At 34.4% G+C, this 17,329-nt stretch overlaps 1 protein-coding gene across 1 annotated transcript in view; it reads right to left on the minus strand.

Annotated features, from left to right (window-relative positions):
* Positions 1 to 4,476: 4,476 nt before the first annotated feature.
* Positions 4,477 to 17,329, minus strand: part of LOC121371391 (WD repeat-containing protein 81-like) — a 41,366-nt gene continuing 28,513 nt past the window's right edge. Inside the window, exons 21-26 of the mRNA XM_041497251.1 lie at positions 15,193 to 15,323; positions 14,665 to 14,726; positions 12,652 to 12,791; positions 7,918 to 8,017; positions 7,508 to 7,608; positions 4,477 to 7,091 (exon numbers count right to left, since the gene is read on the minus strand). Coding sequence (XP_041353185.1) covers positions 6,963 to 7,091; positions 7,508 to 7,608; positions 7,918 to 8,017; positions 12,652 to 12,791; positions 14,665 to 14,726; positions 15,193 to 15,323 — 663 coding nt within the window. The 3' untranslated portion in view covers positions 4,477 to 6,962. The remainder of the gene's footprint in view (positions 7,092 to 7,507; positions 7,609 to 7,917; positions 8,018 to 12,651; positions 12,792 to 14,664; positions 14,727 to 15,192; positions 15,324 to 17,329) is intronic.

Here is a 17,329-nt window from a genome sequence, read left to right on the forward strand (position 1 = left end):
TGGTTTTTTTAATGAATTCTGGTATAGCTCTTTTTCTTTTTTAAATGTGTATATTAATATAGCACTTTGGATGGGTTTCTTTCAAAAAAAGACCACCTATTTTTCATAACACTCCTTTAATGGCCAGTATACATAAAACAAGAAGATAAATGTTTCATATATTTTTATTTCTAAAATTATATTTATGTGACTGTTCAGGTATATAATTCATTGCACCAAGCATAAAAAATATATTATGTAAATCTAAATTTTGATTTCAAGTCATCGGCAGAGTATTAACTAATGCAAAGAAAACAATACACATTTGGCAGAAAAACAAAACAATTTATGATGACTTACTCTTTCTGTTCTTGATTATTGGTATGTGTACATGTTTCATAAAATGATATGCAATTTGCAACAAATATAAGATTTCAGAATTGTGCTGCAAGCTAATATGTGGATAATAATGATAATTATATTGCATAACTCGTGTAATAATAAATACTTTTACTTCCAGGGGGAAAAAATCAAATATGTGGTAAGCGTAACAGATAAAAATCAACAATCTCAATATATTGCACACATTTCACAATGCATAGCCTTCCGATTTACTGGCTATATAAAAGGAAACATTCTTAACTACAGTGGGACCGGCCGCATTGATGTAGTGGTTAAGCCATCAGGCTGGTAAGTACTGGGTTTGTATCCCGATAACGGCTCTTATGTTTTACACAGCCAGTAGGAGTTCATTCATTTTATTTTACATTACACAGGCAAATTTTGTGTCGTAACTCCATGTGCAGTTTGATAACTTCATAGCATGTTTGTACTGTATTTAATCTGCATAACAAACCATGGTTATTTGTCAATCATGAACTTAATGGACTATGTTATATGCAAGAACGTAAGGTACTCCAGAATTATTATTCTACATTTCTAACCTTAATGTTTGAACTGAACAAATAATCGGGGCCCAGATTTTTAAAGCTATCTTGGTACTATGATATCCTAAACCCATCGTAGGCTATGACCTTACTAAGGTGTGTGTTGTAGTGACATAGCTTGACAGTTTTATGATGTAATATGAATGACTCCATGCATTTTAATAGTAATAGTATAAAATTAAACTTTTTACATACAGGCTTTTATTTAGTCTTAATGTATTCTGTTATGTTCATCACTAGAAGAACAAAACTATAATTTTCAGATTATCAACACTATACTGAACTTGAGTAAGTTTGGGTCTTAAAACAGTAGAAACTGAGCTAATTCAAGTACACTGATCATCTTGGTACGTAAATACCTTCATTTATGGAAACAATTCTTTTCCTACTTAAGCATGCAAACAAATAAACATCATAAATAAATAAAAAGTACAAATGTCATCTGTTATGTACAAATTGGCTGCACTGAGATCAAATAATCAAGAAATTAAAATTACGAAAACAGTTGACTAAGTTCTATACAAGTATATTGTATCATTTTATAACATACATTTACACAGACTTTATTAACGTGGGTTGGCCTTTGAGCCAAGGAAAGATTGCCAGCACTTGATATTTCGGTGTGGCGGGCTGGATGGGGGTGAGGGGAATGCTAGTTAACCCTAGCTGAAACTGCCTATGCCTAACACCAGCCAATTTACAGATACTGAAAAAGCATAGTGTTTGATAACTTGTACCCATGTGGTAATGTAACTTTTTTTAATATCAACACTATATCAAGATATTTAGTGTTTGCTTTTTCTCTGAACCTATAATGAAGTTGTTAATGCTCTTTTAACACTTTAAAAACAAATTAACAGAAAACATGAGGGTGAGGAATAACAATTGCAATATACAATAGAACACAATCCTAAATTTTTACTAATATATGCACCGGGAGTATTATGGTCTAGGTAAATCCAAATATCTTGATTAACGTAATAATGAAATCATTTACTTGACATAATAGTTGGCAATCCAACAACGAATCTTTTGGTCTGATTAGGCCACTGAACAAACTTTACATGACATTTTGGGCACTTGGGTAAAGTTTTATTAGAGACTTCATAGGTGTAAAATATTGTATCATGTCTATGTTTCCTCCGCTAACCCTAACTTTCAGGGAACATAGAGCTGACGAACCCAAACCCTGAGGGAACATGGAACTGTCATGCCACTGTAATGTGTTGCCATCTTGTCTCTGATCATATAAAGCATTAAAGTTACTTCTTGCAAAAAACATTGTTTTGCATAATTGTAGGTGTTTGCCATAAGCATGTTTATGACAGCATATTTTAATATTTTCAGTTTTAATTTGGTATTCAGGATATATGCAATGAAATATTTGTTGGAATATTAATAATAATAATTGTACCAATTACAATGCAGGTTTGATCCTTAATAATACATTTATCATAAGATAAATAACAAAATTAAAAAAAACCCTATTATTATTATTATTATCAGTGTATTTAAGTAAAACCCTTTAAAGATTTTCCTAATGAAAAAACAAGTGCCCTGACAAAGGTGAAAACCCTGAAATGTTTAATGCACCATACCTTGCCACACTTCTAGGGAAGACAACAAAATGACTACAATCAACATGCTCATAACAATATTAATTTTGCCGATACAACTCGTGTTAGATCTACAGTAGCACAGTAAGCAATTTAGCAATATGAGATGCAAACAAGTGAGCAAGTCTTGTGATAAATCACAAATACTCAAATCATGGATGTAACTATTGGGAGAAGGGATGGTGGTGCTGGAAATACATAAAAATGTGCCATTTTTATTTAGCTCGAATGGACTCTGTATTACTGTGTCATGATGGGTTTTTTTTACTGCCCCCCCCCCCCTTTCCTCTAGTTATTTTAGACTAGCTATGACCCTATAAACTGAGAAGTCAATGGGTGTGTCATTAAATTGGAACTTATTAACTGATAAATGAAATTATTTACTTCATTAATACATTCATACAAGTTGTATCTTAAACAGAATGATGAAAAAAATTCACAACATAATGGATAAAATAAGTATATGTTGCTATAATATTACTAAATGAGTTCATATTTATATCATTATAATAACTGCTTTATCATGATAATTCCAAGTGGAAAAAAAACATGCTGAAAAACACATTTCTGCTTGGTAATAATTTGTGTAATTGAACAAAAATGCCAGTCATCTTTATTAAACAATATTTTAGGCTGTATAGAACCAGCTGTAAGTACTTCTATATTATCAAATTATATTGTCAGAAATAAAAATGTTTAAAGTTATGCAAAGTAAAAATAAATCTACACTGACCAGCACAGACTTTGAACCAGGCTATAAGTACATTATTAACAAGTTGAAAGATGTTAATGATAAAGGTTGAACCGACTTATTGTCAAAGTCAAAACAATTGTACTCTTAACAAAATCTGTGGTCATAAAAATGCTCCAGGAATTATAAAACAAAGCAGTTTTAAGACGAACGTTTCTGGAAGATGGTTCATGGGGAAAATATTTTGCAAGAGTTCTTTAGAAATCACATTTATTAACTATTATACAGATTCATCAAAAATAATACAAGATTTATGACATCTTGTACAAAACAGTTGTTAGAATTATTTAAATATAATCACTCCAATATTAAGTAATTACAATAAATATTTACCAGATTTAATCAGAATTTATTACAAGTCTAGCATATTAATATACTGCACTTTTTGATAAACAATATTTATAATTATTAACATTTTGAACATTAGACATGTCAACATGTGTGTTCTGCCGAAACAAAACCAGCACTACAATTTCCTGCTTAGCAACTACCGTAAATGTAGCCCATGGATTATCTCACATTGAAAGCTATGTGACCATTTTTTGTTTTTCATAGATAAAAAATGAGGGTATTGCGAGAAATGTTTTATTTCAGACTGACAGTATAACAAAACAAAATTAAGTAAATAATGGTATATCAATATTTATTTTAAAAACACCAGTATTTCAACAATATTTTAGGGGGATTACAATAATAAAAAACCTTCATTAGCAAATGAACCTATGCACTCCAGGTACACAATCATTTACGGTGGTCACCTGATCAATTGTCTTTAATACAGACTATCCACCGGAGCAGGCCGACTATATTGTTTTTTATTATATAACATTTAGAGAAATATCTTAAAATATTAGTGAAATAAAAGTGTTATCAGTCGCTCAGAAAGAAAGAAGTGTTTTATTTAACAACGCACTCAACACATTTTATTTATGGTTATATGGCGTCAGACATATGGTTTAGGACCACACAGGTTTTGAGAGAAAACCCGCTGTCACCACTACATGGGCTACTCTTCCGATAGGCAGCAAGGGATCTTTTATTTGCGCTTCCCACAGGCAGGATAGCACAAACCAGGGCCTTTGTTGAACTAGTTATGGATCACTGGTCGGTGCAAGTGGTTTACACCTACCCATTGAGCCTTGCGGAGCACTCACTCGGGGTTTGGAGTCGGTATCTGGATTAAAAATCCCATGCCTCGACTGGGATCCTAACCCAGTACCTACCAGCCTGTAGACCGATGGCCTGCCACGACGCCACCGAGGCCGGTCAGTCGCTCAGTGACGATAACAGATTTTAGAGTAAAAAATTTACTATTTCACTCTGAAATGTGTTATCATCACTGTAGAAAGTATTATCTTCACTGTAAGAAAGCCGGAACTATTTTGCTGCTGGCATTTTAAAAATAAAGGTAAATTGCCAAAAGTTACATAATAAATAGAAAATTTCATGTTTTTTTGTCAAATCTGATTTATATCTCATGGAGTGAAGTTTGCAATATATCACACTCGTCATGTAAGCGTGACTCGTGAGATATGATTGCAAACTTCACTCATGAGATATAAATCAGATTTAACAAAAAACACGAAATATCCTCTATTTCTAAAACCTAATTTTAGCTATGTGTTATTGTAGGCAATATGCAGGAAATTACAGTATTTATACTCTTATGATGGCTTATCATCTTTTACCTAGAACAACTCCTGCAATTAAGAAAATGTCCACAGCCAAAAAACATGTTGTTGAAAAAAAACACCTGAATAAACTTATGTTAAGAATTAAAAACTCCATGGCATTGCCGACTGCAGTGGGCAATTGCAGCGGTTGTAGAACATCTTTATTCCACTGTAAAAATTATTGTAATGTATCAATACAGGAAAGGAATTTACTAATCCATTGTTAACAACAATGTGACATGTTCTAGGTAAAAAAAAAAAAAAAATCACCACATAATCTAAACACTACTGAATATCAAAAACATTTCTCATTAAACAGCACATATCACAGTTCTACATAAACCAGTCATGGATAAACAGCTTTTGGAGAACTAGGAAAAAAATAACACTGTTAGGATCGAATGAGATCAATTATAAAACAATTTATAGATGAGACACTTAGACTACTGATCTACATTAGTATTGTTATTTCTGTTTGTTTACACATACTCACACAACCACACTATAATGGAATGTAAAAACGGGATAAAAAAAAAACTATAAATAGCCTTATGGAGCAAAGCAAAAAACAATCATATTCTAGTTGATTAGTCTGTTATACTTCTCACTCAATCATGATCACAAAATGTAAGGGAATCCGGTTTGATTATAGCTGTAAAATATAATGCATTTTTAGCCAATACTAATACATGTACTGACCTACTTAATCATAAAATTGCATTGTAGGCCATTTTCTTTTACTATAGACTAGTTGTAGAAAAATCGTCACTGATGGTCCTGTTTTAGAGAACATCCTGAATGTATTTTGGCATACTTTAACCTAACTACAACCACAGTAGCTGTTTATGTGATGCAGAAAATCATTAAATACTGCCCCAACTTTGCATATAGCCACAATTAGCAGTAACAAAAATACCCATTTTGAGGTAGAGAAGTGGTACTGATTAGCTGCAGATCCAGACGGGCCCCAAGACAATGCTTTTTCAGAAAGATGTTCTAAGCATGAACCACTAGATATTTGGTAAAATTCAGTTTTTTAATTCTCAAATGTCTCGAAATCCACAAATATTTCTATGAATAAATCCCAGCCATATACTTTTGTTCTGGTGCAGATAACGTGTTCCTAAATGTTTCAAAGAAGCAAGAAAGTGTTCCTGTTCTCAAATCCCACACTATCTCGCATGGTTCTCGTCCTTTTGAGAACAGGTTCTCAGTCATTTGCGAACTGGTTCTCATCCATTTGCAAATGGGTTCTCAGTCATTTGCAAACTGGTTCTCATCCATTTGCAAAGGGGTTCTCAGCCATTTGCGAATGAAGTTTTGAATAAATACTTAAGGAATCTAAATAATACTCATGTAAATCATATACTAATTCATACAATATTCTGTCACTGCTGTCGACTTTAAGCATTGTCCCTCACGTGAAACATTTCTGGATCTGCTACTGTTGCTATTGCTTATATGGTCCATACAAATTTTTGTAAGCAAATGCTCAACAATACATTATTATAGGAGTTACTTAGAATTATGAAGTTAGGAATTTGTCAACAAAAGATATGACATATTTGATTGATGTATGTACTATATTTCTTTACTTGGTGGGTTTTTAAATATTATTGGTGGGAAAATGTGGATTTTGTTTAATGAAAACAATAACACACATGGTATATCATTTTTTTTTACCTTGACAGACCACAAATAATCTCCATGTAGTGTTCTGTTGGCAATGGAATAAAACAATCTCTAAGTAGTGTTCTGCTGGCGGTAAAATAAAACTATCTCTAAGTAGTGTTCTGTTGGCTACAAAATAAAACATATAATCACCATGTAGTGTTCTGTTGGCAACAAAATAAAATAAACCAAAGGGAATATCAATTTCTTACCCTTAAAAGAAGAGAAATGTAACTGTCTGTAGGTTATTAAAGCTGCCATTATTTAAACACTGATTAAACACATGGGATCTACATTGTAATTCTAATACTGTGACTGTGTGAGTTTAACACAGAAGTCGAATGCTGCCATTGTCTGCACCAAGTAGTAGCGATCTGTTGAGAGGCAGGAGAACCATGGATGTTAGGACACCTTTGAAAGTGTCTGTTCGCAGCTTCGTACTCGAAAACGATGCCTGAAAAATTAATACTGCTTGATTAATCGAATTTGCATTTATTTAGCATTTAGATTCATCCATTCATATATAAAAAAAAATTAAAAAAATAATCTTTTTGTCACACAAGTAACAATAATTCTGTAAAATTAAATGTGTCGCCAACAATAAACTAATTTGGTGTTGCACATAAACGTGCGGCCATGACAGTTGAATCTCGAACATGTATATGTATATACTAGTACATGTATATTCTTGAACCAAAGTCAATCTTATTATTATTATATTAATAATATTATTATTAACCATTACTGTATATACATTTCTTAATGCAAATATTATTGTTAAATCAATAAGGTGAGATAAGCAAGTTTCACAACAACATATATTATTTATAATCTGTATCTAAAGAAGAACTATAGAGCATATACACAAACCATTTCATCAACAGATGTATGAAGTCCTATCTTGTTGCCAGTCGTGGCACTGAGAACCTGGTTCCTATAGAAACATACACAGTGAACTGGCTCAGTAGGCCCTGCAATAATAATGTTATAATTATAATAAGTCAAAAACAAGGTATGCAATATATATATTTTTTTTTTTATTAATACACATTTAGGAATATAATAGCATATCTTCAATATATCATCAAATGTTTTTGTTTTTTTTAAGTAATTCAAACTTGAAATATGTTACATAGTAAAATAAAATCATTTCTCATACAAAAAAACAAAGATAAATATTCATAACAAATTTTATGTATTTTGAAACAGACTTCAACTGATTTTATTTAAAGATTTTATTTAAAAACATTATTTGCACAAATGAAAACCAAATGACTCACCTTTAAGAACACATATCAAACTGGCATCTTCAGCATTCCACAGTTTCATTGTTTGATCAAACGATGAGGAAACCAGCTTGGTTTTATTGTAGGCTTTGATCTGCAAGAAAACATTGACTAGTCAAGAGTCGGCTGGATGTATGTCCAGTATTACAAAACTATGTTATTTATTTTGCATGTTTTTACTACATGTATTAACCCTTATCCTGCCGCATTCTTTTTGCCAAATTTAAAGAATTTTCACCTGTTCTACATTTCTACTAATATTATTAAAATCTGTTGACATTTTAACATGAAATTTCACCCATATATACCATAATGATCCACCTACATAATGATAGCATTTTATTTATGTTACCATGGCAACAGCTGCAAATTTCAATATACAATTTTTTCATTAATAATTAAGAAAATATGAATTAAAAACTACTATTTTTTTTTTAATTTAAGTGTATGCTGTGGTTTATTAACCATAGTGATTGATTTAAAGAACAAATGAAGTAGACGGCCACTGTTTTCCTGAAAAACAGGGTCAAATGCACATTCGCCCATCAACACTTTTTTGTAAATTATGAACATAATGTCTTAACATTAACTATTATACATTTTTAGTAATATTATTAAAATTAGTTGACATTTTAACATGGAATTAAACACATATACTAAGAATATCCACCTACATAATGCTAACATTTTGTAGTCAGTTATATTATTTTTGTTACCATGGCAACAGCTGCAAATTTCAATATACCATTTTTTTTATAATGTTCAAAACTGTTACAATGGTAACTAATGCAAACTCTTGGTTGCCATGGTAAGTTATATAAAACTGGAAACTATTTGCTGTGTGCATGCAACTTTTGGGTCACTAGGTCAAAAGTAAAGGACACCAGTAATCAATAATTTGAGGGTACTTAAAACCCCCAAACAGATAATAATTGCCACTACAAGGTGGTTATGGGTTTGAAATCTTGAAATTGGACACTGCATTTCATGCACAAATTTTAAACAGCAGCTCTCTTACTATAATCATTCTAAAAATATTTTTTAATGTATCCATTAACTCCCAATATTTTAGGGTACTAAATTTTACCCTTCATACCCTCTGGCAGAAATCCTCGACAGTGATATTAGAATACTAGAAATAGTAAAACGGATTTTATGCATTTCAGTAATTTATTGTGACACAAGATACTTTCAATAGTATTTTAAGGTGAAAATTACTTCACACGGCCACAACTGTAAAGAAAAAGAAAAGAAAAAAAGAGTAAAATATCCATTCACGTAAAAAAAATTCCTGGTATTCCTGGACAAGACAATTGGCTTAATTTTCCCCTATTTGTGCCCCACCCTTAGGATCCTGGGAAATGGGTAGAATGACCAAATTCATAAGGAAATAGGTCACGGATATGTTCTAGTAGATCTGAACAAATTAGTTTAAATGCAATTTCTATATACTAACTATTGTGAACTCCATCCCTACCCCGGGGACATTCACAAGTTATATACACTGGTCATCTATTTGCCTTTACATATATTTGAATACTATCCAGGTATAGCATTTAGAACAAATGAGCTGGCCTAAAACCGTTTCACCATGTATTTCCATCATTTGATTCTGACACAATATTAGTTGTAATCCATGTAAAAAATATGTAGTGATTCATTTGCATCCCTATATAGCTGTTCATGGCTGTAGCTAAGATTTAAAAAATGAACCAATGAGCATGGAAGATGCAAGACGCTATGGGATCTAGGGGCGTGACCCCATCCCCAGGACATTTTCAGGGAGGTTACATACTTAAAACATCAGTATCGATAAAAAGTAATTTTCTATTATTTCACACACACACACACACACCCTTTGACTTTTTCCCACACCAGGGGCGGGACGTAGCCCAGTGGTAAAGCGCGGTCGGTTTGGGATCGATCCCTGTCAGCGGGCCCATTGGCCTATTTCTCGTTCCAGCCAGTGCACCACGGCTGGAATGGTGCATATAAAAGATGCCTTGCTACTAATGGAAAAATGTAGCAGAGTATATGTCAAAATTACCAAATGTCTGACATCCAATAGCCGATGATTAATACATCAATGTGCTCTAGTGGTGTCGTTAAATTAAAAAAAAAAATTCCCCCCCCCCCCCCCCCCCCACAACACCACTGCCTCTCCACCATAGCTATGGCCCTGGGCCCCATTCCACAAAGCGATCTTAGCCCTAAGATCAGCTTAAGTGCATAGGGTAGCTATGCGCTTAAGGTAATCTTAGGGCAAAGATCGTTTCGTGGAACGGGGCCCTGCTGTTTGGCAGTAAAGCTAATATGAATAATTGTTATACAGATTTGGTGATTTTCTTTTAACTCTGGCAAAAATCTGCCTGCATCCCCAACCAAAATTGGAGCCGGTCCTCTTATTCCGCTTCATTTTTAAAAAAATTATTTTGGGCTCTGTCGCTTAGGCCCTTAGAGAGGGGGGGGGGGGGGGGTCAGAATTTGTTTATGTGTGGCACAAAATGTAGTTGGAACTGATGACGAAGTTTTTGAGAAGTCCAAAAGTTGAAACGTTTATGCATGATGCACGGTAGTCCGAGCGGACGTAGAAAATGTGCGCCCTACCACAATAGGTCACTGGAGATGTCACACAAGTAATTGTTAAAAACATTATTATCGGAATTATGAATTTATATGTGTGCAGCTTCTTCTGACATGTTCATAGAGGAAGTGAAAGAAGAATAAATAACTGGCTGTTGGTCCCGCGAAGTATTGTATCTGGGTCAAAAGGCAATAATATAGCTCAACTACACTTTGAAGTTTTTGCGATTTTTTTTGGATATTTTTATCAACAATGTAGAGATCCTTTTATGGTTTGTGATTATTACATCCTGAATACATTTTATTTGCATGAAATAATTTGTTTAACGATTTTTGAGACAAAAACAATGTTTCGGGTCGTTGCCTACAAAACGGAGCATCCGCCCTGCTAAAGCATGTGTCTTTCTTTCTTTCTTTTTTTATTGTTATTTAAAAAAAATATATTTATCACCATATTTTTAAAATAAAAAACACGATTACTTACTCTGAATCTATTGCAAACCATCATCCTGCGGTAATTTTCACATATTTTATAAGTCCATACCTACTGCACAATTTTTGGGGGGTGTTGCGCAACACGAAAAAGGACCGTGTCAATGTTCTAAAAAAACTGACAATAACTGTTGCTTGGGAAAAAATTGGACCTCACGGTGAGGGTGTGTACATCCCCCACGCACCCACACCCATTGGTACAGGCCTGATGTACTAATCATCAGCGTACGAGACCCCCGCTTTGTTTTGTAGGGGTGGGAAGGGAAGAGAGGCAGGCTAATTTGTGCCCGAATTAAACGAAAATACCCGAAACTGAAAAACGAACATTTATTAATTTTATAGCGTTACTGCCAACCAGCTATATATAACATAGGGTTTCAAACGAAGCACTACACAATTTTACATGGATTACAACTAAAATTGTGGGAGAAATGGTGGAAATATTAGTACATGATGAAAAGGTTTCAGGCCAGCTCATTTCGCCCGAATATCTGTTGTTTTCGCCCGAATTTTAGTCTTTGGTACTAATATATTTATCAAAACACAATATATCCAACACAACTGCGGTTTACCTCGTGATGATTATTTTATCTTTATAACATTTGTACATGCGTGTACAGAGAGTAGTTCAGCAGATATTCGTAACCCATAGTTTGTAAGTCATTTAAAAAAGGAGACAAATAATACCGGTGTGAATGTAATATGTAATGTTGAAAAGGAAAAAGGGAAAACTGGTAGAAAAACTACACAACAAAACGACAACGAATACAGAGCACATGTATGTATTTGATCACATAGACGACGTAACTGTTCAAGCAAACATAGCTAATTAGAATATCGTCTGCTGTAGTCTAAGTAATCACAACGTAATTATTAATGAAAACAGCAGCACATGCAAGCAATGTGTACGACTGCTGTCAAATTGTATGGCGGGAAATGTGCTGTCACATGACCTGTTTATAAATAGAAATGGGGGAAATTGTGCTTTTCGATGACTGTTTATGCCATCTGTTTACAACTATTATATTGTATTTGTACCTTCTTTAGACAAGAAAAGTGATACTTATTCTATTTTAATGCAACTGTCATAATGTAGTTCATATATAATAGTATATTATGACAAATATGTACAGATAAAAGAAACCGCTACCAAAAAACAAGACACAATAACAAACAATAGCATGCGCTATTTGACAGGTCATTTCTATTTTTTTTAAAACATAAGATATACAACAACAATTTAGCAAATATTTGGATATGTCATTCTAAGACTATTCATTGACATTTTTTTACTTTGTTTTTGGCAAAAATGTCAAAAGTTATTTTAGAAAACGATTTTTAAATCAAAACAATACTAAGTGACGTCATCACAATGACGTCACTTAGTATTGTTTTGATTTAAAAATTGTATACACGTCAACGGCAGGAAACGGGTTAACAAAAAAAAATTATTACTGGGGGGGTGGGAGTGTTAGTTGATTCACATTACAGTTTACTTGGACTTAAAAAGCTTTTTAAGAGGCATTTTTCAAAAATGAACAATAAAAATCACAAGAAGATTAGCAGGACTGCAAAGCTATCAAGAAAATTAGATTGGAAATCCTAGTTTATAAACACAAAGATCGACACCAACTACAATAGCTAATTTTTAACCTGCAGTATTTCTCCCTCATGGGCCTTCCAAGTGCTCATCAGAAGTCCACTGTTTACTTCAAGTATTGATATGACCCCAGTGGCGAATCCCACAGCCACCCAGCCTCCATCTGGACTGACAGTCACACAGCGGATCAAACCTATACAACAAGTACAGTATGAAATACACGTTCTTAATGTATTAAATATACAGTACAAAATACAAGTACAGCATGAAATAAAAAACACTTCCTTCTTAATGTATTAAATATACAGTACAAAATACAAGTAGGCCCTTCAGCATGAAATAAAAAACACTTTCTTCTTAATGTTTTAAATATACAGTACAAAATACAAGTACAGCATGAAATAAAAAACACTTTCTTCTTAATGTTTTAAATATACAGTACAAAATACAAGTACAGCATGAAATAAAAAAAACACTTTCTTCTTAATGTTTAAATATGCAGTACAAAATATAAGTACAACATGAAATAAAAAAAACACTTTCTTCTTAAAGGCATACTGTCACGGATTTAAGGACCTTATTTCTCTAAAAATGGATAATAAATGACTCTCTCGATGAGACTAGACGTGTGTCAGTGCGCTCTCGACTTGCCCCCCCACCTGGGGTGACTGATAGCCAGCTTTGGATCCTTATTGGAGTTTCGGGTCACCTATACCGGGTCACGGGCGACCGTGTCCTTGGTATATGGAGACCCGCTCCAAAGAAGAGGACCGGAGGAACGGGAAGAGGAAGGAGAAGGAAGAAACCTGTGCTGGGGACGGCTCAGGAGGGGACAAAGCTGGCGGCTCAACCGCCAGTGGCGGTCCCTTCTGCGTCGCCGCCCCCACCGAGTTCTCCGGAGAGGACGCGACAGCCATCGGCACCCGCATCCCCGGATCCGCCCTACTCGGAAATGGACATTGCGATGTGCCAGCCGGCCAGTAGGACACCACCAAAATGGACCTCCACTCCAAAACCGACGACTTCGGTGCAGCGGTCAACTCTAACGACCGCTCCCGTTGAGTCGTCACCAGGATTTGTTGCGGTGGCGGCACCAAAAAGGAAGGCGTCATCACCGACCACCTAACCAGCAAAGACTAAGCCGCCGCCTGAAGCCGTCCCCCTACAAGAGGAAGAGAATGAGGACGAGGACGAGGACGAGGACGAGGACGAGGACGAGGACGAATGGAGCCTGGCCCTGGGTGGACTTCGACATCAGCTCCACCCATACATGCAAGGGGACACCACTCAACCAACCAAAATCCGGGGAGGATACGCCAACATTGACTGGAAGCCAATGGAGGACGGCAGCAGCTACGAAATCCACCACAAGACCTTTGGAAGTACGCCGGGAGTGATCGTGACCCATCAGAGGGAGCAGATCTACAGACAGTGTGTCTTGTTTTGGAAGATAGACAACAGGTCTCTTCACAATTATTTTCACAAACTATCATTAATAAGTGAAGTATGGTGGTTACGTAGATGTTTAAATAAAGTACATTTAGGGGGAAATCAAATATATTTTTGATCAGGTAATACTTTGTTAGGCCATTTAATAGGTCTGTGACAATATGCCTTTAATGTATTAAATATGCAGTACAAAATACACTAGGATTAAACTCACAGAACAATTAAAACATAAAATACATTTTAAAAAACAAAATTAATAGTTTACATAATATTATATAATACACTAGATTAAATTTACAAATTAAATAAAACAAAATCAATTTTTATTAATGTATTATGTAAACAAACACATCAAAGACATGAAAATTATATTTGTAATGTATTAGATATACAATACAAAATAAAAAACAAAGCTACAGAACAAGCATAATATAGAATGCAGTCTTCTTAATGCATCAGATATAAAACACCATAATTTTCCTTACCATAACAACAGAATCTGTGAATTCAATAAAGCCCAACTCTACATATTATTAATGCCATAGATTCACATAAAGTAAAGACATTTGATAATAAATGTATTAGGAATTATACAGAGAAACATAAAATGTACACACCTGCTGGTGCCACTGTGCATTTGAACTCGTGAGCGTATTTCGATATTCTTGTGTCAAGAAACCTAGTTGATGATGAAAAAATAACATCAGAAATATAAATAGATGTTAGTATTGTCATGTCTAAATGTAAACAATTTTAGATCAAATAAATGTGGCTTATATATAGAAAGAATGCAAAGCAGATGTTACATTTTAGTATAGTCAAACTGTATATTATTATGTACATATCAAGCAATCAAAATATAATCAATGTATTCACAATTTAAGAATCTGGGCCCATATTTTCGAAGCTATTTTTGCACCATGCCATTGCAAAACCTTCACAGGCTATGGTCTTGGTCCTTTACTTTATTAACATGCCTAAGTCCTATTTAAGGTTCAGGCATGTTCACCACAAGCCCGGTCTCTGGCACGGCCAGTGGCTCGACTTGGGACAGACGTTGGCAATGGCATGACACACTCAAACACTATTTTCCAAGAAATAATTTTTATAGTGCATCAATCATGAAATAAGAACTTATAACTCACCTTAAAGTTGCTTCCGTTGTTGCTGTGACGACCAGAGTACTAGGAGCAGGTAAGGCAGTTAAAGCCACAACAGGAGCATACTTGATCGATTCAAGCTGGTTCACAGGTTCACCAGTAAACGGGTCCCATATCTAACAAGCAAACCATATTACAAAATATCATATTCTGTAAAAATGGCAGCAATAATTAATATATGTTATCAACAGAGTGATTTATCAGAATGTGGATTTTACTGTAAGTCATAAATAATGGTCCAATGCTATATAACCATAATTAAAAAGTGTTGAGTCAGGCTGCAAAATTACCGGGTTCGCATCGCAAAAAGCGATGCAAAATCTTGCGATCGCGATGCAATATTGTAACAATGACTAGCAGTTTGCGATGCATGCTTTTTGTAACCAAATTGATCTTTGAATTGAGATCGCGGGAGAAGAACGCACTTAGGGGTGTCGATTTTCCGTGATCGCAGCCAAGGTAACTGATTCGCCAATGATAAACATTTTAAAAATTTATCTCAGTGTACAACCTTCTCGCGTGTGTTAGTATTTCAAATAGAAAATACTGTCGGAATACGCAGAGGATGTTTGACGTTTTAACAAGAACAGTGACATAACGTACTAGTTGCTACGTCATCGTGGTAACCTAATTTGCAAGCAGCTATGACCTTGTACACTGAACTTGTAGCCTACCGTGCACGCAAATATATTATGTTCACGAATAAAATATACCGCGAAAATTGCGAACATGCTGACAGCTCCGCGAATTTAATTACGCGTTAACTTATTTCCGATTTAGCTTTGAATAATGCCTATAGATACAAAACACATAGCGCATCGCATGCACTTTATTTTTATCGTCAAATTACCTGCCACGTGGTTTTATACTACAAGTGACACTCGGTGCTATGCATGATCTGCGTTCAGCGATAGCCAGTAGTCAAAATGTCTGATAATTATTTTGACCGGTTGTCAAAGTGATCGTTCGGTTTAACTTGTTACGTAAAAAAACAGTCTGGCAAACATTAGCAACAAACGGCTGGCTGAACTCACGTCTGGTATCTCATAACTATGAGATTTCAGTTTGTTGTTTTTACACTGATTATTCTTATATTCGATACATACTTGTGGCTTTCGTTATTTGTAAACCTGAATGCAACCTATGAATACTACTAATAAATAGTATTTGGTCTAGTTTGTGATTTTTCAAGTTTTCTGCATCATGTATTATCAGACATACATGCGGACAAGACTAACGGCACACGGACCGCATGGCGAGAATGTTTCGAGTATAGGCATAATTATATTGTACGTGAAACTGTCATTGAAAGGAGTTCAGTTGATATTGGTTGTTTTTATTTTGTTATTGGCAAAAACTATCGTGAAAATGTAAAATGAAAGCTTGATCGCGAATTATTTGAGCCGCGAAAATGTTTGCGTATACATACAGTATTATCGACTAATTAACAGCTTGGCGTTTTTAATTTTGAATTGCCTCGGCAAATAATGTTCCGGTAAAATACGTATACCGTATATCTTTGCCTATAAGTCGAATTTTTTTCACCCAAAAATTATTTTATAACTTGGGGGGTCGACTTATAAGAGGGTAAAAAAATTTCACCAAAAAATATTACTGTTTTGGGGATTATTTTACAAGTTTTATTGTTGAAGTATGCCATGTAGTTATACTCAAATATGTTAATTTGACACATTTATTTTTTATAACCTATTTTTTTTGGCATTAGAACGGTTTTGGTTATGCGAAAAGGCGTGCGATCTCACTCACATGCCAAAGACAACAGTCCACTTAGTTAAATTAACAGTCATCACTAATAGTAAAAATGTAAACAATACTAACTACCTGTTGCCTGAGTTTATTTTGAAATCTGGTCACTGGCATTAATGGTTGTTCAAACAATGTTTTGTCGGTGATTAACTTCATGAATATTACTGAGCGTTCCCGTAAAATAGACTGATCTCTGCAGTTCACTAGAGCAATAGGGACACACATCATTTGGTACAAAAACCAGTGTACTTTCCAGAGTTATCCTCCTTACATGTATTAATATGGCGGCAAAATGTGATACTTTCAGTTTTATCGTAGTGATCTGTTGTCAGTGTTTATAAATAAAGTTGTTGTC

This window comes from Gigantopelta aegis, chromosome 4 (genome assembly GCF_016097555.1).
Source record: "Gigantopelta aegis isolate Gae_Host chromosome 4, Gae_host_genome, whole genome shotgun sequence".
Lineage (NCBI taxonomy): Eukaryota > Metazoa > Mollusca > Gastropoda > Neomphalida > Peltospiridae > Gigantopelta > Gigantopelta aegis.